The sequence below is a fragment of the Corvus moneduloides genome, chromosome 8, assembly GCF_009650955.1.
Source record: "Corvus moneduloides isolate bCorMon1 chromosome 8, bCorMon1.pri, whole genome shotgun sequence".
Classification (NCBI taxonomy): domain Eukaryota; kingdom Metazoa; phylum Chordata; class Aves; order Passeriformes; family Corvidae; genus Corvus; species Corvus moneduloides.
Genome location: NC_045483.1, coordinates 35537063 through 35557288, shown reverse-complemented (window position 1 = coordinate 35557288; position 20226 = coordinate 35537063). Strand labels below are relative to the sequence as shown.

The following is a 20226-nucleotide window of genomic DNA, read 5'->3' as shown; positions in this document are numbered from 1 at the left end:
TGGTAGAAGATTGGAATTGGATGGGCTTTGAGGTCCTTTCCAACACAAACCATTCCATGATCAGGATTTTGGGCTGCTGCACTGTTCGGGAGGTTGCTCAATCTTTAGACCTAAAATACCCATTTTATTTCTATTTATTTTTACATATATATATATAAAGACTTTATGCATATAAAGGCTTTCTAATGACTTTCTCAAAAGCCAAACTGATATTTCTGTCCCATTTTTTGAGCCCTGGCACGGTGTTTTTGGGGCCACTCATCTTGTTCTCTGCATGAGGAGCAAACTCACCTTGTACCCTACCCTCCCTCCTGGGGTGGGATCCTTTGGGATCCTCTGCTGGGAGAGGATGCTCAGCTCTTGACAGTTCCCAGAGCAAAAGCAGTTCATAAAACCACTTTGTGTGATCAGAGAAAGCAGCTTAGAAAAAGAGCACTGACCTCAGAGAGTCTGGACAGTCTAATAACCATTTATAACAGTCAGACTGATTTTCAGCCTCTTGGCTTTTATTATCCTTAGGGTCATATTCTTATATTTCTTAGAATTTTTTTTTTCCAGAGTTCAATTGCATGAAAATGTGCAATTAACATGGACAAATAACCCCAGTTTGTGCTTTCTTGCTGCCCCATTTTGTGGGACATTGTTTTGATTTTACTCCTGAAAAAAGCCCCAAGACATAATAGTTCTTAAGTTACTTGTGTTTGCTGTCTGGTACACTCTTCTAAAATAAAGGAAATTCAAAATTTCTTAGGTTCTGCTGGAAAATAGCCACAAAGAACAGGAAAATATATTAATTACAAGCAGAATTCAATTTTCCCCCCATTTTTTCCTTTCTGCCTGGATGGTTAGACCAAGGAATCTCCTTTCTTTCCCTGTTACCTTTCAGAGAAGTGAGAAAAACAGGTTTTATTTCAGTTGTCTCCTCTCAGTAGTTGTGAAATTGTCTCAGGCCTTGGTTGAGGAGTGTTAAGTTTCAAAGTCTGTATATTTTGTTCCTTTCAGCCGGAGAATTTCTCATCTGAGTTTTCCTTCTCCTTCCATAGGTATTTTATCGTGCTCCCCAGGAGTTTCTCAATTGAGAAATCTGTCCTTCAAAACAGTTACATAATAACTGTCACTAAAAAGCTTATTAATAGTAAACCTAGTAAAGTACTTAATTCCATCTTTTTTATGTCATTATATTTTTGCTGCCCCGTTTTCCACTGCTGTGACTCAGATCTCGAAACGAGTCACACATCCATCGGTGGAGTTTGCAGCTGGGGTGCAACAAAATTTCATCTCAATCATTTAAATCCACTTTTCTTCTTCAGACACTTCTCACTTTTCTGTTCAGGATGCAGGGAGCAGGGAATATTGAGCAGGAACATGAGAGAGCTGGGAAGGGACAGAAGGTGGCAAAAAATATTATTCGCCTAAATCTTGGCCCGTGAGGAGATTTCTTTGTATTTTGTCTTTACAGGAAAACTTGTGGACTGGCCTTAAATGTAATTCATGGAATCATGGAATGGTTTGGGTTGGAAGGGACCTGAAAGCCCATCCAGTGCCAGCCCTGCCATGGGCAGGGACACCTTCCATAGGTTGCTCCATCCTGGCCTTGGGCACTGCCAGGGATCCAGGGGCAGCCCCAGCTGCTCTGGGCACCCTGTGCCAGGGCCTGCCCACCCTGCCAGGGAACAATTCCTTCCCAATATCCCATCCAGCCCTGCCCTCTGGCACTGGGAAGCCATTCCCTGTGTCCTGGCCCTCCAGCCCTTGCGAACAGTCCCTCTCCATCTTTCCTGTCAGCTCCTTCAGGTCCTGGAAGGTCACAGTGAGGTCACCCTGGAGCTTTTCTTCCACAGGCTGAACAGTCCCAGTTTTGCTCTTCTTACTCATCAAAATAACCTATCTCAATTTATCCCTGTATCTTAATTTCTCACTGATTTCCTGGTGCAGTGGCACGACCCACATTCAGGGGCTCTCTTCCAAGAGCAATTAAATAACTCCCTGACTGAAATGGAGAATAAAATACGCTGGGGATCAGTGCCCTGTTCCCCACTGGAACAATTCTGTCTGGCAGCACATGTGCAAGTTAATTTTTAGAGGTCCTGCCCCAGCTTGGCACAAGTTCTTGATTTAAAGCTCTTAAACCTGCATTGTGCCATAGAACAGCAGGCCAGTTTAGAGGGAATCTTAAAATCACGGAATATCTGCAGCTGGAAGGCACCCCCAAGGATCATGGATCCAACTCCTGGCCCCAACAATCCCACCCTGGGCATTCCTGGGAGCATTGTGCAAACACTCCTTGAGCAGCCTTGGGGCTGTGACCTGTTCAGTGCCTGAGCACTCCGGAACCTTTTCCTACATATATCCTCATAAAAGTCATCTCCAAACCCCACTTCATGTTTTATTTACGTGTTTATTTGCTACTCTTTGCCTTCAGCCTGTCAGGTAATTAATTTCCATCTCCAAAGCAAACCTGATTAGCAGAGAGAGAAAACAAAACTAGGCTGTGTTTGGAGTGCTCAATGTCCCTGCAGACTCAAGGAAAAATAATGGATTGAGACTTGATGAAACGTCTGATGAGGTAATGAAAAAGTATTTTAACCTACTCAGAGATCATTATGTGGGGTTGGCTCAAGTTCGGGAATATCTCCATAACAATCCTGGAATTTTTCCATCACGCTGAATCTGTTGGAGGCTGCTGGGAAGGTTGGTCATCACTTTCCTCTGTCCAGGGCCAGGTGAGCACAAAGGTTGCTGTGAAAAGGTTCCAAGTCAAACATTGAAGCCCAGTTTGTCCAGTTATGAAGTGAGTCTGAGCAGGGTTTATAGCATGACCAAGATGTGTCTTTGTAAGCTTAAGGCCATCCTTCTCCTTTTCCTCCAGAAAACCCCTCCTAAATCTCCTTTTTCCTCCAACTAAACCACTCCTAAATCTCTTTTTCCTCCCAAGAAAACCACTTCTCAATCTCCTTTTTCCCCCAATTAAACCACTTCTAAATCTCCCTTTTCCTCAGAAAACCACTCCTGAATCTCCTTTTCATTCAGAAAGCCACTCCTAAATCTCCTTCTCCTCCCAAGAAACTACTTCTAAATCTCCTCTCCCTTTTCCTCCCAAGAAAACCACTCCTAAATCGCCTTTTCCCCCAACTAAACCACTCCTAAATCTCCTTTTCCTCCCAAGAAAACCACTCCTAAATCTTCTTTTTCCCCCAACTAAACCACTTCTAAATCTCCCTTTTCCTCCCAGGAAACCACTTTTTGCTGCAGCAGAATCCACACCTCTTTTGCCAGACTTTCAGGACATTAAGTGTTGATGCAATGGAGCTGATCCTGCTGGATGCAAAGTTTTTTAGGAGACTAAAAGAAAACCATGTTTTGTTCTTCTCCCTGTGTATTTTAGCCTGTGTTTCTCAAATCTTGTTAGCTATGGAGCTCTATCAGGCTGGGACAGCTGGAGATGGGATTCTTGGAATCAAATCTTATGGCAGCAGTTAAACTTTAATTCTGTTTAATCCCAGGTTCGATTCCTGGTTTTGCCCCCAAAATGTTTTTCAAATCACTTATCTTTCCAAGCATTCCATATTTGTAGGTTTAATTAACCTGCTTAATCTCTGTGTTTGTGTAGTCAATTAATTTTCCTTTTTTCATGTTGTCACAGTAAAAACTGGCGTGGTTCCAAGTCCTGTCATTAAATCCATAGGGCCCCTTATTTAGCATAAAGTCTTTATTTATCTTTTTTGTGTGTGTGTGTGTTACTTTTGAATTTCAGCAGACAAGGTTTTTACAGCTCTGTCACTTGGGTGGATAATTATTCTCTGCAGGGTTAATTAACACACCCGGGTATGTAGAGAAGCTATAGAATGAGTGATTAAATTGCAGTTTTCATAGGTGGGTTTCTTCAGAATTCCAAAAGAAAATACAGAATGAGGTAGGTAAAAAAAACCCAAAAAACCACACAAATATTAATTTGTTTTTTAAATTTCTAAGAGGAGATGACCTCTGTTCCATGATTTTTGGGGCATTTCAAGGATTTATCCCATGTTCATTATACAATGTGTCCCAAAATGCCATAGGAGATGAATTAAGATTTGTTTTTAAAGCTATGGTGGGCTTAGTTCTTGATTTGGAGAATATTTTTGACTCTCTACATGAAATCTTGTATTTCACAGAGCCTCTGTGCATAAAGGACCACGATTATCTTGGAGAGCAATTAGAACCCTGAGGTTTTCCCTGGAAGTGTCCAAGGCCAGGTTGGATGGGCCTCTGAGCAGCCTGGTCTATGGAAGGTGTCCCTGCCCATGGAACTGGATGAGCTTTAAGGTCCCTTCCAACCCAAACCATTCCAGGGTTCTGTAATTCACATCCTCCCCTTGGGCTGCATTCTTGTTTTGGTGACAAGCTTTGGTTTCTGCTCTTCCACTTCTGCAGCCATCCTTGGGCAAAGGTGGTGTGACAGTTCCTGGTGGTGGTTGGCAGTAGTAGGTGGTGCTTTGGCAGCTTTGGGTGATTGTTTTGGCAGCTTTGGGTGGTGGTTTGGCAGTTTTGGGCAGTGGTTTGGCAGCTTCGGGTGGTCATTTGGCAGTTTTGGGTGGTGTTTTGGCAGCTTTGGGTGGTTATTTGGCAGTTTTGGGTGGTGTTTTGCCAATTTTGGGTGGTGGTTTGGCAATTTTGGGCGGTGGTTTGGCAGCTTTGGGCAGTGGTTTGGCAGCTTTGGGTGGTGGTCTGGGTGCTGGTTTGGTAGCTTTGGGTGGTAATTTGGCAGCTTTGGCTGGTGGTTTGGCAGCTTTGGGTAGTGCTTCGGGTGCTGATTTGACAGCTTTGGGTGGTTCTCTGGAAGGTTTGGGTGCTGGTTTGGCAGTTTTGGGCGGTGGTTTGAACGCTTTGGGCGGTGGTTTGGCAATTTTGGGCGGTTTTTTGGCAGCTTTGGGCGGTTATTTGGCAGCTTTGGGTGGTTATTTGGCAGTTTTGGGCGGTGGTTTCGCAGTTTTGGGTGGTTGTTTGGCAGTTTTGGGTGGTTGTTTGGCAGCTTTGGGCGGTGATTTGGCAGCTTTGGGCGGTGATTTGGCAGCTTTGGGTGGTTATTTGGCAGTTTTGGGCAATGGTTTGGCAGCTTTGGGTGGGTTTTTGGCAGTTTTGGGTGGTTATTTGGCAGTTTTGGGGGGTTTTTGGCAGCTTCGGGCAGTGCTCTGAGCTGCTGAAGTTGATGTGACGCTGCTCTGGCCAATCGATGATTTTCTGTTGTAGTGGGGCAGGGCCATCAGTGAGTTCCTGTCCCTGACTCTGGGTGTCACGGGGTGACAAGAGCGGCCCAGGGCCAGAAGCTGAGGCCTCTGTTTGGGTGGCCTTGGCTCAGGGAGTGGTTGTTGATCCTGCCCTGGCCTCGCAGTCGGTGCCGAGGTTTTCCGTCGCCGCTGACATCCCACACTGCCGTCCTCCATCCCTGCTGCCCCGGGGCAGGAGTGTTTGCGTCAGAACAGCCACGGCAGAGACCTTTGACGAAGCTGCGTCTCTTCTTTTTCATCCTCACTTGAGGATCCCTGCAGGGAATCCTTCCTGAGGCTGGGGTTGCTTTGGACATCCCAGGAAAGCTCTGCTGTCACTCCTGCTGGTGCCCTTTCCCATTCCCCACCTCCCACTGCTGGGAGCAGCAGAGGAGCCCATGGTGCCATCGTTCCCTGTCATTCCCACTTCCAGCTGTTGGCAGCTGGATGCACAGCCGGATGCTGTGGCCTCCTGGATGTTCCAGTGCTGCCCAGCCCACTTTGTGTCATTCCTTGTGCTGTTTGAGGGAATGTTGTCCTGCAGCATGAAAAGCCAGTTCAGGAACCTGTGTATCAGTTATCTAACTCCTAAAGGAGGAAGAGCCAACAAGGCCAGTCTGGACGGGGCTTGGAGCACCCTGGGATAGTGGAAGATGTCCATGGCCATGGCAGGGGGTGCAATGGGATGAGCTTTAAGATCCTTTCCAACTCAAACCACTCTGGGATTCTGTTCCATGATTCACTAAAAGCAAATATATTCCCTGGGCTCTAATTCCTGGCCGAGTGTGTGTTTGATTGTGGCATAAACCCACTGCCTTTCCCAGGGGGAAGGGAAGAACTCCCTCATTTCATTACGTTCACCATTAATACCAGGATTTAGATTTTTCTCTAAGGGATTTAAAGGCAACGTGGCACTTGGGAACGTGGGTTAGTGGTGGCCTTGGAAGTACTGGGTTAAGAGTTGGACTTAGTGATCTTAGAGGGCTTTTCCAACCTGAATGATTCCATGACTCCAAGTGTTGTATCCATGCTGCTGTTTCCCTTCCACTTGTCTGCCATAGCAGTAGGCGCACATTAACACAAACATTGCTCTCCAGCTCTGCACAAGGAGGGCTTGGAATGCCAGGCCCGGATGTGAGACTTCCTGGCACTACCAAGGCTGTCATCTGCAAAAGTCAAAATAAATAAATACAATCCTCTCATTAGTGTTGCTGCACAAAAAGTGTCTTCTTCTCCCTTCTGCCTTTATAGGGAGTCTTATAAATTCCAACCCACAGAGAACAAGCTCGGTCTTAATTAGGTTTCTTAATTTGTACCTTAAAACAATTGGCTTGCACTCTTTAGCAGGCAGTTTTTCTCTGCTTCATGATGTTTTTACACCCATTGCCCTTCATTTCAGCGGTGTCTTTGCTGTGTGGTGCTCAGAAATCCCCGTGTACGTTCCAGGTGTTCGAGTGCCCCATCCCCCCTCGCAGGGCCTGTGGAAGCTGACGCTGTGGTTTTGCCTTGCAGCTGACGGCTGTGGATGCGGACGAGGGAGCCAACGGCCGGATTGTGTACGAAATCCTGGCTGGGGATCAGGGACACTTCACCATCGGTGACCGCACAGGCCTCATCACCATCGCCCCGGGAGTGGTGCTGGAGGTGGGGCGCTCCTACGCCCTCACGGTCAGAGCATCTGACAGTGCCCCCCCAGCACAGAGAAGGTAATTAATGCACCTGCTAACGAACCTCATCATTCCAGCAGATCAGCAGGAATACCTGGACCACACCCCCGTGGCTGTAAACGGCACTGGGATAAAATTCCATGACTCTGCTCTGGAAAAGTGGCACAGCAGAATTCTTGCCCTTTGTGGTCCTTGATGTTTCCCTTGCAGGACTGGGTTTTCATGATTTCATTTGCTTGCCATGGTCTGTTGTTAAAAGTTCCCAGTTGTGCTGTCTCTGTGCGTGTCCATTCGTTCATTGAGGTGAGGGGATGGAAAGAAGAAAGCAAGTGACAAGGGAGATGCTTTTTGTTCAGAAAATGCAAAAAGGAGCCGAAAGAATGGGGTTGCTGAGCTGGAGACCCTCTCCAGGTGCAGGGTGTGCAGTGTCCCCATTAAGACCAAAATTCCTAAGGGCACAATTGTCTCTGTTTTACCCCAGCTGATACAGAAGAGCAGGCTGCAGATTTGGGGTTTAGGCAGGGGGTGGAACAACGTCATCTTTAGGGTCCCTTTTAACCCCAACCATTCGATGATCTCTGTGTTCGAAAAGCAGCGCAGGTATCAAGCCCTGCTGACCTGTTTCTGTGGAGTTTGTGTCCTAAATGTGGCAGTTGTGCCAAAACGTCATTTCATGAAGGTGGGGGGGTTGGCCAAAAAATATCTCTCGTGTTCTGGGCCTGCTATTGATAATGTGACAGCCTCCTTGTCCAAAGAGCATGACAGGGAGGAACAGGAGGCTCCAGCATTTAAATCTCCCACAGGCATAAAGCAAAAACCTCTTCTTCAAATGGGAAATGTGAGAAGGAAAGAGAGCACAAGAGCAGGATTTCAGTAAGTGGGTTTTCCTCAGGACCTGCTGCTTCTATCGTGTCTCCAAGAAAGCAGCTCATGCTGCTGTGCACATGTTTTGTAACTACTGTCCATTCTGCTTGTTAAGTTGTTCATAAAATTGACATCTGGTAGCAGTCTCCTGGTTGAATTTCACTCTCCTTTTCCTCCTGGCAGTTTTCTTCATAAGCCCTCTCAAGCTGGTAGTAGGCTGCTGGTAGTGCTGAGGAGAAGATTGAGGACAATTATGCATTTATTTTGTGTAGTACTTCAGTGTGAAGGGCAAAAATCAGTAATTCCCCTTCAGAGAGTCTGAGATCTCCGTGGTGTGGGCCCCACGCTACAGCTCTGATTGCCATCAGCTCCTTTTGTGCTGGAGAAATCTTTGTGCTGTCTAAAAACACATATTTCTGAGGATGCATGTGGGGAGCCTGTGCTTCCTCCTCTGAAAATGTCTTCATGGCAAAAACAAGGTGGAAAACTCTGCCAGGATAACTAAAGTCGCCTGGAAAGTGGCTGGATTTCAGTCATCCCCTTGCTTATGCACAAAGCAAAACCCAGCCACTGAACCTGGCTCAGGAACTGTAGCTCTGCAGCCTTTGCAAACACAAATTTAAATTGGAATTCTGTGGAGCTGTTTTTTGGTTTTTGCATGGAGTGACATTTAAAAATGTGCCCAAACTGAGATCTGGGGTTTAAGTATTATTAATTATAATTATTAATGTAAGTTATTGAGGTATCATGGAATCATTAAGGTTGGAAAAGACCTCCACGATCATCAAGTTCAACCTTGTCAACTAAACCACAGCAAGTTCCACATCCAGGTGTTTCTTGAAACCTTGAAGGGCTGGAGATTTTACCACCTCCTTGCACAGCCCATTCCTATACTGAAGCACAACAATTTCTATTTTTGGAAAAAAAAAAAAAGACAACATTTGTAAAATCAAACAATTTCAGGTCAGACCTTAAGCTTTTCACAATCCCTCAGATTCCTGGACATGGGAGCCGTGTCACTTGGTGATAAGGGATCTGCTGGATCAAGTCAAGATGGGTTGGTCCACATGGATAGAAATCCGTTCATCATAGATTTTATAATTGCTCAGAAAAGCTTGGCTGCCCCTGGATCCCTGGCAGTGTCCAAGGCCAGGTTGGACATTGGGGCTTGGAGCAGCCTGGGACAGTGGGAGGTGTCCCTGCCCATGGCAGGGGGTGGCACTGGATGAGTTTAAGGTCCTTTCCAACCCTAACCATTCCATGATTCCATGTGGAGATAATTCAAGCAGTGATGGGGGTGCAGTTGATTTTCAATCAGCTGGTGTGGCACAGAAGCTGTTTTTCCATCCTGGAGTGATTTTGGGAGCTCTCTGCAGTTCCCAGATGCTGTGCTGTGTATTCACCTGAAAACACCAACTGCAGTGCTTGGCTCATCTCCATCTCCTTCCCCTTCCCATGCCAGAGGAGAATTTGCCAGCTCCTTAATTGGGCTATAACCCACACAAAAGGCACGGGGGAAAAATGCAAAATGTTGATAAAAAATGGATTGGAATTGCAAAAAAAGCCATTTAATATTAGAGTGCTTTTAGTTTTCAGACTATTTGTGCTTTACTTCTGTGATTTTGCCTTATCTATTTGAAGAAAATTTGTTTACTATTCCCAGAATCCCACAATGGTTTGTGTTGGGAAGAGACCCATCCAGTCCCGGGGCAGGGACACCTCCCACTGTCCCGGGCTGCTCCAAGCCCCAATGTCCAGCCTGGCCTTGGACACTGCCAGGGATCCAGGGGCAGCCCCAGCTGCTCTGGGCACCCTGTGCCAGGGCCTGCCCACCCTGCCAGGGAACAATTCCTTCCCAAGATCCCATCCATCCCTGCCCTCTGGCACTGGGAAGCCATTCCCTGTGTCCTGGCACTGAATCCTGTCACAGTGTGTGTGGAGGTGCCCTGAGGGGCAGAGTCCCTGCAGCGCCTCCGTGGGGGTGGGATTTGTCCTTCAGTTCCTTATCCTGGAGCATGGCCAGGGGTGTGTGACAGTCCCCAGCATGTTGCTCTCAGCCCTGGTGTTGCTGCAATGCTCTGCTCAGCTCCCATCAGTGACCCAGGCCTGCAAAATCTGCTGGGAAAGGGCAGCAGGAAACATCCACAGCACAGTGGTGACTGTGCTCGGCCACAATTTTGGGCAGCTGATTAAAAATATTGATCAGTGATGTATTGTTTTCATATTAAATGAGCTCTCCCAGTTTTCACAGCAGCTCTTTCAACTACAAATGTCTGGTAATTTCAGGTAGGACCCTCTAAAAAAGCTCTGGAGTTTGCTAGCCCTGTGAGAAGCAGCTCTTTGCATTCATGATTGTCTCCCTCTTCCTGCCCCACCTCCAAAAAAAACCAGGACAAATCCCTTTGGTTTCTTTCCTGCAGCCGTAAAACCTGAGATTTATCTACTTTGTCCAAGGATTTCTGAGGGGAAAAGCTACACCTGCAGCACAGCACTTGCTCTTCTCAGGGCTTTGTCCTGGGGTGGGGATGCTGTGCTGACATCCAGGAGGGAAGGCAGATGGGATAACAGAGCAAGGAGACAAGAGGAAGATCCCTTTAAGTCAGATTTTAAATCTCCCATCTCCAGGGGGACTCCTGGCTCCCTTTCTCAAGTTGGAGCAGTAGGATATCGAGTGGGTTTACAGGATGGTCTGAGCAGGGTCTGCAGTGCCAGTATTCCAAAAACCTTCAATATTCCCCCTGGAATGCTGTTTGCAGTCTGTTTGGGACAGGGATTCAGTGTAGCTGAAGGGTTTGCCAGGGATTTGTAGGCTCCTGCACTGCCACTGCTCTGAGATGGGGATTATTGACCCACAGCATCGCAGCAGCCTCACAGAGTTGTGTGCATCTCTTCTCCCGGCATTATCCTCTCTGCCAACATTCTCTGCTCCCTCTTTTCCAAGGAAAGGAAGCAAACTGCCTGACAGCAGGGATGCTGCAGGGGTGGCTGCTGTGCGTGGCAGGAGCAGTTCCCAGCTCGGGATTTGTGCTGCTCTCACAGAGGGCATTGAGAACTGTTTGTTTGTGGAGTGTGCACTGATACCTCATTGCTCTATTTTTGAAAGAACACCACCTTGGGCTGCTTTGGGGGAAATTATTGAGCTTTTCTTCCTGTTCATGTGGCAGCCTGCTTTCCTTTTGATCCAGAAGGAAAAACATGTCCTGAAGCTTTTAGAGGAGCAGAGGGAGGCTGGTAGAGCTTGAGAACACACAGTGTGTAAAGCAGCCATTGTGGGTTGGATTTATTGCTTCTGACTGGGTTTGACTGGTTTTCACTGGGTTTGACTGGTGTTTCCCCCCTCGCACTGCAGGAGCTCCATCACCACTGTTTACATCGAGGTGCTGCCTCCCAACAACCAGAGCCCCCCGCGCTTCCCGCAGCTGATGTACAGCCTGGAGGTCAGCGAGGCCATGAGGATCGGAGCTGTCCTGTTAAACCTCCAGGTACAGAGGCTTCCCTGGCACTCCCTGAGGCTGCTGACAGCTTCTCCACCTTCCTGCCCTCTGTGTCTGTGCCGTGCACAAGGCAGTCCTTGCATCCAGGGGGAAAAGGGGCAGTTCATAGGGATTGAGAATTGTTTCGTTCTAATCAACAGCCCCTTTTATGTGGATTGTAGAGAAAAAGGCCTCACTTGGCTATTTCTATAATTTTTTTTAATATGGCAAAAGGTGCTACAGGCTGCAAATGGCACTGCCCAGAGAAGCTGTGGCTGTCCCTGGATCCCTGGCAGTGTCCAAGGCCAGGCTGGACATTGGGGCTTGGAGCAGCCTGGGACAGTGGAAGGTGTCCCTGCCCATGGCAGCAGGTGGAACGAGTTGATCTTCAAAGTCCCTTCCAACCCAAACCATTGTGGGAGTCTGAGATCCTGTGATAATTATATTAGAAAAAAATTCCCATGAGTGGCTGAAAACTTGACAGGCCTGTGATTTCTTGTGTTAAAATCTCTCTATATATTTGCCAGCAGATCAGAGGAGCTTCAGCACCTCATTCATGGGGAATTTCAGCAAGACTTTTGGCAATTTGCCTTCCCTAGCCTGTCATTTTTGAAAAATGCCTGAAGATGTTTCTTCCTCGTGGTGTGTGTAACAACAGGCTGAGAGAGAACAGAGATCCCAGCGCTGACAGGCCCAGCATCAGGGGCACCTTGTGCTCTGGGATCAGGGGTCATGCAACAACCTCTGGCCAGCTCCAGGGGCAGGAACCTCATCCTCATGCACCAGGACCAGACCTCTGCTTGTTGTGTTAATGGTTAAAAAAATCTGTTTTCTCCTCATTTATTTACTGTTCCTTATTTACTGCATTGTATTCTGCCCAAAAAGCAGCTGTGCAAAATAGGGAGAAAAATAGCAACGCTTTATTGAGGCTTTTTTTTTTTTTTTTTTTGAGGGATCAGGAACTTACCTAATGCTGTGTTCAGCAGCAGTGAAATAAAGGAGCTTTAATTAACTCATTGAAGCAGCTGGGTGGGAAGGTTCCTGCTAAAATGGGTTCCTGCTGAAAGACTGGGATTATTCCAGCTGGTTAAGCTGCTACAGTCACCTGTGCTGAGGGAGGATGGCTCATTTAGCTCAGTGCTGCCAATTAACTCCTGGCAGGGCTGTGGGGCCTGCAGGGAGGGAGGAGTGGAAGGGCCAGGCTGTTCAGGAGCCTTCTCCTCCCCAGTGGGAGATACTTGGGGTTGGAAGCCCCAAAGAGGAACAGGAGCATGCTGAGAAACAGGAACATTTGTGTTTCCTTGACAGGTGCTGGAATCTGTGGCTGAGGGCCTGAGGGATCTTTGGAGGCAGAAAAGCTCTTGGCAGGTTTTAGTATTGAAGGATTTGACGGGATTTAAATGTGGTTGGAAAATGAAGCTCTAATGGAATAATCTGCTTTAATGTTTCACTAAACCCCAAACAGCCCATTCTGTGCTGGCCCTGCTGAGGGACCTCAGGGCTGTGTCCAGTTCTGGGCCCTCCTGGCCAGAGAGCCCTGGAGGGGCTGGAGCGTGTCCAGGGCAGGGAATGGAGCTGGGAAGGGGCTGGAGCCCCAGGAGCGGCTGAGGGAGCTGGGAAAGGGGCTGAGCCTGGAGCAAAGGAGGCTCAGGGGGGACCTTGTGGCTCTGCACAAGTCCCTGACAGGAGGGGGCAGCCGGGGGGGTCGGGCTCTGCTGCCAGGGAACAGGGACAGGACAAGGGGAAACGGCCTCAGGCTGGGCCAGGGGAGGCTCAGCTTGGACAGCAGCAGGAATTTCTGCATGGAAAGGGTGCTCAGGCCTTGGCAGGGGCTGCCCAGGGAGCTTTGGAGTGCCCATGCCTGGAGGTGTCCAAGGAAGGGCTGGAGGTGGCACTCAGTGCTCTGGGCTGGGGACAAGGTGGGCATTGGGCACAGCCTGGACTCCATGGGCTGGGAGGGCTTTTCCAGCCTCAGGGATCCTGGGTTTCATGAAAAATACTTGATTGTTAAATCCTAAATATGCTTGGCTTTAGCTTTGGTGGTTAGTCCAGGACTGTATCTCTTGTAGGTCTGGTAGTCCTGAACCTGAAATGTGGAAGATGTAGAGAGACTCTTTACAAGGGCTGGAGGGACAGGACACAGGGAATGGCTTCCCAGTGCCAGAGGGCAGGGCTGGATGGGATATTGGGAAGGAATTGTTCCCTGGCAGGGTGGGCAGGCCCTGGCACAGGGTGCCCAGAGCAGCTGGGGCTGCCCCTGGATCCCTGGCAGTGCCCAAGGCCAGGCTGGACGTTGGGGCAGGCTGGGGTGGTGGAAGGTGTCCCTGCCATGGCAGGGATGGGCTTTGAGGATCTCTCCCAGCCCAATTCCAAGTCCAGCTCCCTCATCCTGCATTAAACCCCCATCTGTAAAAGGACTTTTTCTGTGTGCAGCATATTTCTGTTTTCATCTTCCTTTATTCCCTGCTGTATAAAATCCACCAGGACATTGTAAACATTCATAAATTGAGTATGTAAGCTTCTGAAATCCTGTGCTGCTTTTTCCAGGCAACTGAAAGTTCCCAATGAGCCAATTCTTGTGGAATTCTAGCAGTGTCTTAAGGTATTGGCTGTGTTCCATTGATAATATGGGATATTACCAAGCCTCAAATATTGAACAAGTGTTTTCATGTGGAAATTTTCTCCCTGCTGTTTCTTTTTGTAAGTCTTATCAATCCAATTAGTGTTTGGGCTGGTGCAGATTAAGAAATTATGCTTCTATGGCTCTCTCTTAGCAATAATTTGGTAGTTCTGCACACAGCAGGAGGGTTGCAAAATCCCGGAGAGAGCTGGCAGAATTTTTCAGGTATTCCCAAATTATTAAATCCAAAGATCTGCAAAACATTAGGGCCAGTAACAATGCAAATGCATCTGCTTTAAATTTGCCCTTTAGACTTCAGAAAAATAAAATTCACTTTCTTCTTGTCCATTAAAATTTCTTATGTTGATGATGGAGGTTTTTATTGCTTTCTTATCCGCTTATTTATTTTCTAACGCACCTGCTTGGTCTTGACTGGTGTTTTAATTAACAACATTTGAGATTAATGCAATATTAAATGATCTCCACTGCATTAATTTGTAAATAAACCTCAGAGTTTATTGCATGCCTGGGAGGCGTTTATGGCTTCATGTTCTGCCAGCCATTATTAATTAAAATATGCAAATGCTGTTGTTTTTTCTGGGAGTCTGCAGAACAAATAGGGCCGTTAGCAGGGTCCAGTTATGTGCTGAACAAGGAGCTAACATGGAATTATTGTATGCAATTTATGGAGTCACTCCATGCCATTGATCTGGAAAAAATCAGGAATGGGTTGCCCTTCTCCCTTGCCTTCAGTGGTTTTCTTCTGTATGTAAGAACTTCCTGTCCTTTGCTTTTAAAGAAAGCAGGAGTTTTTAAAAACGATGATTCGCTTTTCCCCCTTTGTTTTTTTCTTTTAAGCGTGTTGATTGAAGGTGGGTTTTCTGTGGGTATAAGGGGAAAATGAAATCAACTACAGCCAGCCTTTGATTTTCTGGCTTTCTGAGAGCCCCCTGGCTTGTTATGAGTGAGTGCTCATAATGACCATTATGACCATAATGATACCCCTGAGATGACTTAATGTGAAGGGAGGGCAGGATGCCCTGCAGGGAAGGGAAAAGGAGGACAAAGGGCTAAAGACAGGAGCAACAATGGGATTCTGGTGATTTAGGATCAAGGCCAGTCCTCAGAGGTGCCAGCTCCTCATATTTGCTGCCTCCAGCGTGTGTAGCATTTTGTGTTCTTGGCTCAGACCCAGACTGTTCATAGCTTCAGGCCAAGGAGATCCAAATTCCACCCACACCTCCCGTCACTCAGTGCCACCCATGGAATTTAGAAACAATTTTTCCAGTTTTCCCAGTCTGGCATTGATGTTGTGGATGGGAATATTGATCGGTGCTGGAGGAGCTGCACACACCTGTGCAGAGCTGAGTCAGTACTAACACTGCCCACTGCTGCCTGGCCTTCATTTTGATGATGGGTTTAATTCTTGCTTCCATTTGGAGACCGTGTTGTCGGGACTCCTTTGGGAAAATGTCCCATCAAGCAGTGGGAAAAGCCTTCACCACGGCTCAGCTGCTTTATTGATCCACAGCTTCTGTCCCACTCAGGAGAGCTGTTGTCCTGTTGGAAAATCAGATTAAATTGCTTCAGCATCCTTTTGTTCTAGAGAAATTTAGCTCGGTGTGATCCATCTGCACGTTGGCATCGCAGGGAAGTTACAAATCATTTGGATATTTGGGGGTTTCTGAGAATTGCGCTCCACCTGCCTGGTCCGTGATTTCCCAGCTCGTTCCTCCATGAAGGATGCACCTTGTGCTTGCCCTCCAGATTTTTTGTCCTCTCAAAAAAACCCTCTGATGGCTTTGAGATGGCTCCAGCCCTTTTATACACCAGGATGGACTTTGCCAGGCTTGAATTGCAGCAGCTGATTTAAAGATGCTCTGTTCATTAACATCTTCTCTGCCTGACTCTTGCTCAGCTCTCAGCTGGAGTTTCGTCCTGGTTAATTTAGTTTGGAGCTGGAACAGGGACAGTTTTACCTCTTTGACCTTCTCAACATCATCCCTTCTGCTTTTTGAACCACTCCTCAGGTTCCTTCTGTAGCTTAAACATTTCTTTGTTATCCTTTGTGTTATCTCCTCTTTTTATTCCAGTTTTGCCTTGCCTTTTCCTGACTTTGTCCCCATCGAGTTTTTCTTGCTTTTTCTTTGTGCTGATCTCTTCCATCTGACTTAGCCCCTATTTTATATTTGGCTCAGCCAAGTTTTCTTGCTGCATTCCCTGCTCTGCCTGCACATTTAAATGGTTTGTGCTTCTGCTCTGAATTTTGGGGGGGTGTTTGATTTGGGTTTTTTGTTATTTTTCTTGGGTTTTTACCTTGAAAACTGCTTTGTAGATATCCAGCTCAAAGCCCTTGATTGCTGTCTACAGCAACAACCTGACAGGAGCAGGGTTCACCTCTTTGAGCCTCAAGTGGCCCCGGGAGAGACATCAAAAGTAGTTAATTCAACTTTTGAAGGGTTTTTTTGCCACCTGATGGGTGAAATATCCTCATTTTGATGCTGTTAATGTCTGTTCTTAAAGGTCTTACCCTGATCTTCACCCCCCCAAAAAGCAAATTATTGTGGAGGGTGAGTGCTGCAGTTGGAGCTCAGTGGAGCATCAGGCAAAGATTGGGATTCTGGTAAACACAAAGAGGGACCTGGATAAGAAGTGGAAATGAAGAATGGCAAGAAAGGAAACCAAAAATTCAGTCTAATCAGTGTGGAGCTGCAGAACAATAGAAGTGATTATAAAGCCTGAATTTCATACTCATGCTGCTGGATGTAGCTGTAATTTGATCATTAGATAATTATTAATAATTAGTAGTAATTATTATCCTGTATTCAGGATACTGTCATTTCTGTGCAGCATAAGAGTTCTGGTGTGCTCCAGCTTTATCTTGAGTAGCCCATCAATAACCAGAGTTGCCTTAGAAACGGGTTGGTGTCATACCTGTGGGAAACTTTCCTAAAACTTAATTCCCCAGTTTCTACGTGGAAGGGAAGAGAAGAAGTCTGTGCCACTGACTGAATTTTATCCTCTTTTTTCCTTCCCTAAAGGCTTTCGATAGAGAGGGCGACCCCATCAAATACCTCATTCAGAACGGAGATCCTCAGCAAGTTTTTAATCTCTCTCAAAGGTAAGCGGGAAACCCTTGGAAAACAGACTTGGAACTTGTCAGTCCAGGGAATGTGGGAGCTGAGGGAAAAGGGCTGTGCTCAGACACCTTCAGCTCCTCCTGCGAGGGGCTCTCAGCCATTGATGAGAGCTCTGGGAGCCAACTTCCACTCTGGGGTTTGTCACTGGCCACTGTTTGTTTATTTTAAACACTTCAGGTAGGGGAAACTCACTGAGGTGGAAAGATCCTATTTAAAAGAGTGGTCAGGGATTAATTAAAACCCTTTTACCTGTCAGCTCCTGGCTAAGACAGGGACAGTTTTCGCTTTAATTTCCTGACTTGTTACAGTTTAGCCTGTAGTGAAAAGCCTTTTGAACATCGTTTAAAAACTGTCTTTTCCTTAAATTGAATTCCAACATAAATAGAGTGAGAAAGCGAGGGTTTGTTACGGAATTATGAACACCAGATTCGTCTGTACCTGGCCCAGCACCCTTTTCTTTATTTTATCCATTATTAGGTGTTATTTACCTGTTATTAATTATTATTTGTAATCCCAAGTATCCTTTTCCTTGCCAGAGTAAGGGAGGGTGGTGAGCTGACTTCTCACAGTAAATGATGGGACAAAAGTAACCTGGGGCTTATTAATTCCTGGTGCAAAATAAGTCTAATTTGGTGTGAGGGAGAGGTTGGGAACCTAAACACCCAAACCTCCTGAGACAGGTTTGTATGTTCTGAGTGAGCTCTGGGTGATAAATCTGCCATTCATGGAGAATCAAATCCTTCAGGAAACAATGGGAATAAAGCTTTGACAATCCCAGGAGGTGCTGGTGCTCTCATTCACTAGGATTGATAAAGACTTGGCAGGTGAGGGAAGGGACAGCTTGGAGAGGGGACACTTTCCTTCACGGGGGTGGCCTGGGATTGGTGGAACACGGATTGATGTTGGGCTGCTGGTGTGGTCCGTGCCTTGGGACTGGACTTTTGTACGGATTCCCACCCAAGTGATGCAAGCAGCCCTCTCCTTAACATGGAGAAACTCAGCCTGACCTCCTCTGGCACCTTTAGGACTTGGATAATCTACAAGAGCTACGTGCGACATGCTCCAAAGAGGGGTCACAGTGGTGGTAGGGCACCATTTTTGTACTTCAAACATGAATGATCCCACCTGGCTCTGTGAGAGATGCTCCAAAGGGGAGTTACAGTGGTAGTAAAGCACCATTTGTTTATTTTAACCAAGATAATCCAGCCTAGCTCCATAAGAGATGCTCTGAAGAGGGGTTACAGTGGTAGTAAAGCATCATTTTTTGACTTAAAGCATGAATAATCCCACCTGGCTCCATGAGAGATGCTCTGAAGAGGGGTTATAATGTTAGTAAAGCACCATTTTTTGATTTTAACCTGAATAATCCCACCTAGCTCCATGAGAGATGTTCCAAAAAGGTCACTCAGTGAGTTGCTGTTTCAATAGTCCCTACTTAGCACCCTTCCCACCACGCCATAAAATTCCTGGCAGTTCTCCACACCAGAGAGGCTTAAAAATACCTGTGGGAATCCAGGCCAGCTCCTGGCATGGAGATCCTCTGGAATCTGGGTCCATGTGTTGTCCAGCTTGGGATGCGAGCAGGGTGGCCATAACCAGAAGCCAAGCAGTTAAAGGTGGTGTGTTAATGAATTCCCAGCTGGAATTCCTGCTCCAGCCCTCCATCCCCATCCTCCAGGACCCTTGGGGGGCCTGATCGCCCCCCAGCCTTGCAGCCCTGACAAGCCTGAGCTCATTTGGGGTTCAGTGCTCTGCTCCAGTACCTCGTGCTAAAAAGAAAGAGTTCCTTGAAGTGTTTTCCCCTTCCTGTTCCTTTGGAAAAGGCTCTGTGCCAAGTTTCCTTCAGCCTTTTGCCTTTTTTTCCCCCCGATACTGAAATATGTTGATCAATTAAAGAAGGATTAATATTAAATAAACATCTTTAATGTGAGGGGTGTAAGGCTACAGGAATTTCTCTCAATTTTGGATGCTTGGAGGCCAAGGCAGAACCCATGACCAGGATTCTCTCTCCATCTTTGTGGATTCTCGTTTGCCTTCCTGGGGCATCGAGTTAATCCCTGCATAATTCCTGCCTGGCAGCACGAGGACTGGATAATCCCACTGGTACCTCTCCCTACTCCGTCTTTTTCCTCCTCAGTCTGAGGATTGGAGCAGGGTTTTGTTCTCCTTTCTCTGGCTCTGGAACCTGAGCACCACCTCTGGTAATTCCTTACCTCCTCACGTTCCCTGGAAAGCTGGGGTGTTAAAGGAATCGGAATCCTGGAGGAAAACACAGGGTATTGATAATTTAGGATATATAATTTAGGCTATTTATAATTCAGGATATTTCTCATTTAGCCCGTCTTTTGAACGATGTTTATCTATTGAAACAGACAATCAAGTGCAATTTTTCCAGGGGTAAGAAGGAGATAAAAAAGGGGGTATAGTAGAAAATATTGGAGAAGTGCACATGGATTTATGCAGGTCAGTGTTTGATGTCAATGTTTTATTCTCAGCTCCACTTTGATATATTTTTTTAATTAATAATTTACCACTTAAGTCTCTTATGTTTTATTTACTCTTCCTGCCCTCCCCTAAAATTTTTTTTGTTCATATTTTATTGCAGCGTCTTGAACAAATGCTGAAAAATAGATGTTTCTATATAAAAATATATCAAATAGGTTTCATTTAATTTACTAAATAGAATTAAATTATTAAATAAATTTCATTTATTAAATATATTGATTTATAGTCAAATCTTTATATATTATGATGGCTGATTGATTTGCCTTCTTGTGGGCTGTGTCTGTCTGCCAAATTAAGAATTTTTCTTAATCTAATTAAAGTCTTAATAATCAAATTACAATTAGTAACTCAATTATGACACCAAGCAACTATAATATATTTTAATAACTGTAAATTGGCAGATATAAAATATGGATCATGTTCTTTATTTGATCTATATATGGAATTTGTCTTTGGATAATCCATTTATCCTTTTGTCTCTGGATAATCATATAAATATCCATACACGTGTATGGATTAATGATACATAACTATTATATTTATAATAACTATAGCTATATACATCATAATATAATATATAACAATTATAGCTATATATTTTAAATAATAATATGTAGCTATATTTTTAAATGTATATAAATACTTACTATTTATTATTATATGTTATTATAGATTATATATTTTATTTTATATATTTATAGATTATATTAT

General features: G+C 45.8%; 1 protein-coding gene across 19 annotated transcripts in view; it reads left to right on the top strand.

The window, feature by feature from the left end:
• Positions 1-20226, top strand: part of PCDH15 (protocadherin related 15) — a 684600-nt gene that overhangs the window by 537886 nt on the left and 126488 nt on the right. For all 19 annotated transcript variants that reach the window (XM_032115593.1, XM_032115587.1, XM_032115586.1 and 16 more), the window contains 3 exons: positions 6759-6952; positions 11127-11259; positions 16912-16991. In XM_032115593.1, the coding sequence (XP_031971484.1) occupies positions 6759-6952; positions 11127-11259; positions 16912-16991 (407 nt within the window). The remainder of the gene's footprint in view (positions 1-6758; positions 6953-11126; positions 11260-16911; positions 16992-20226) is intronic.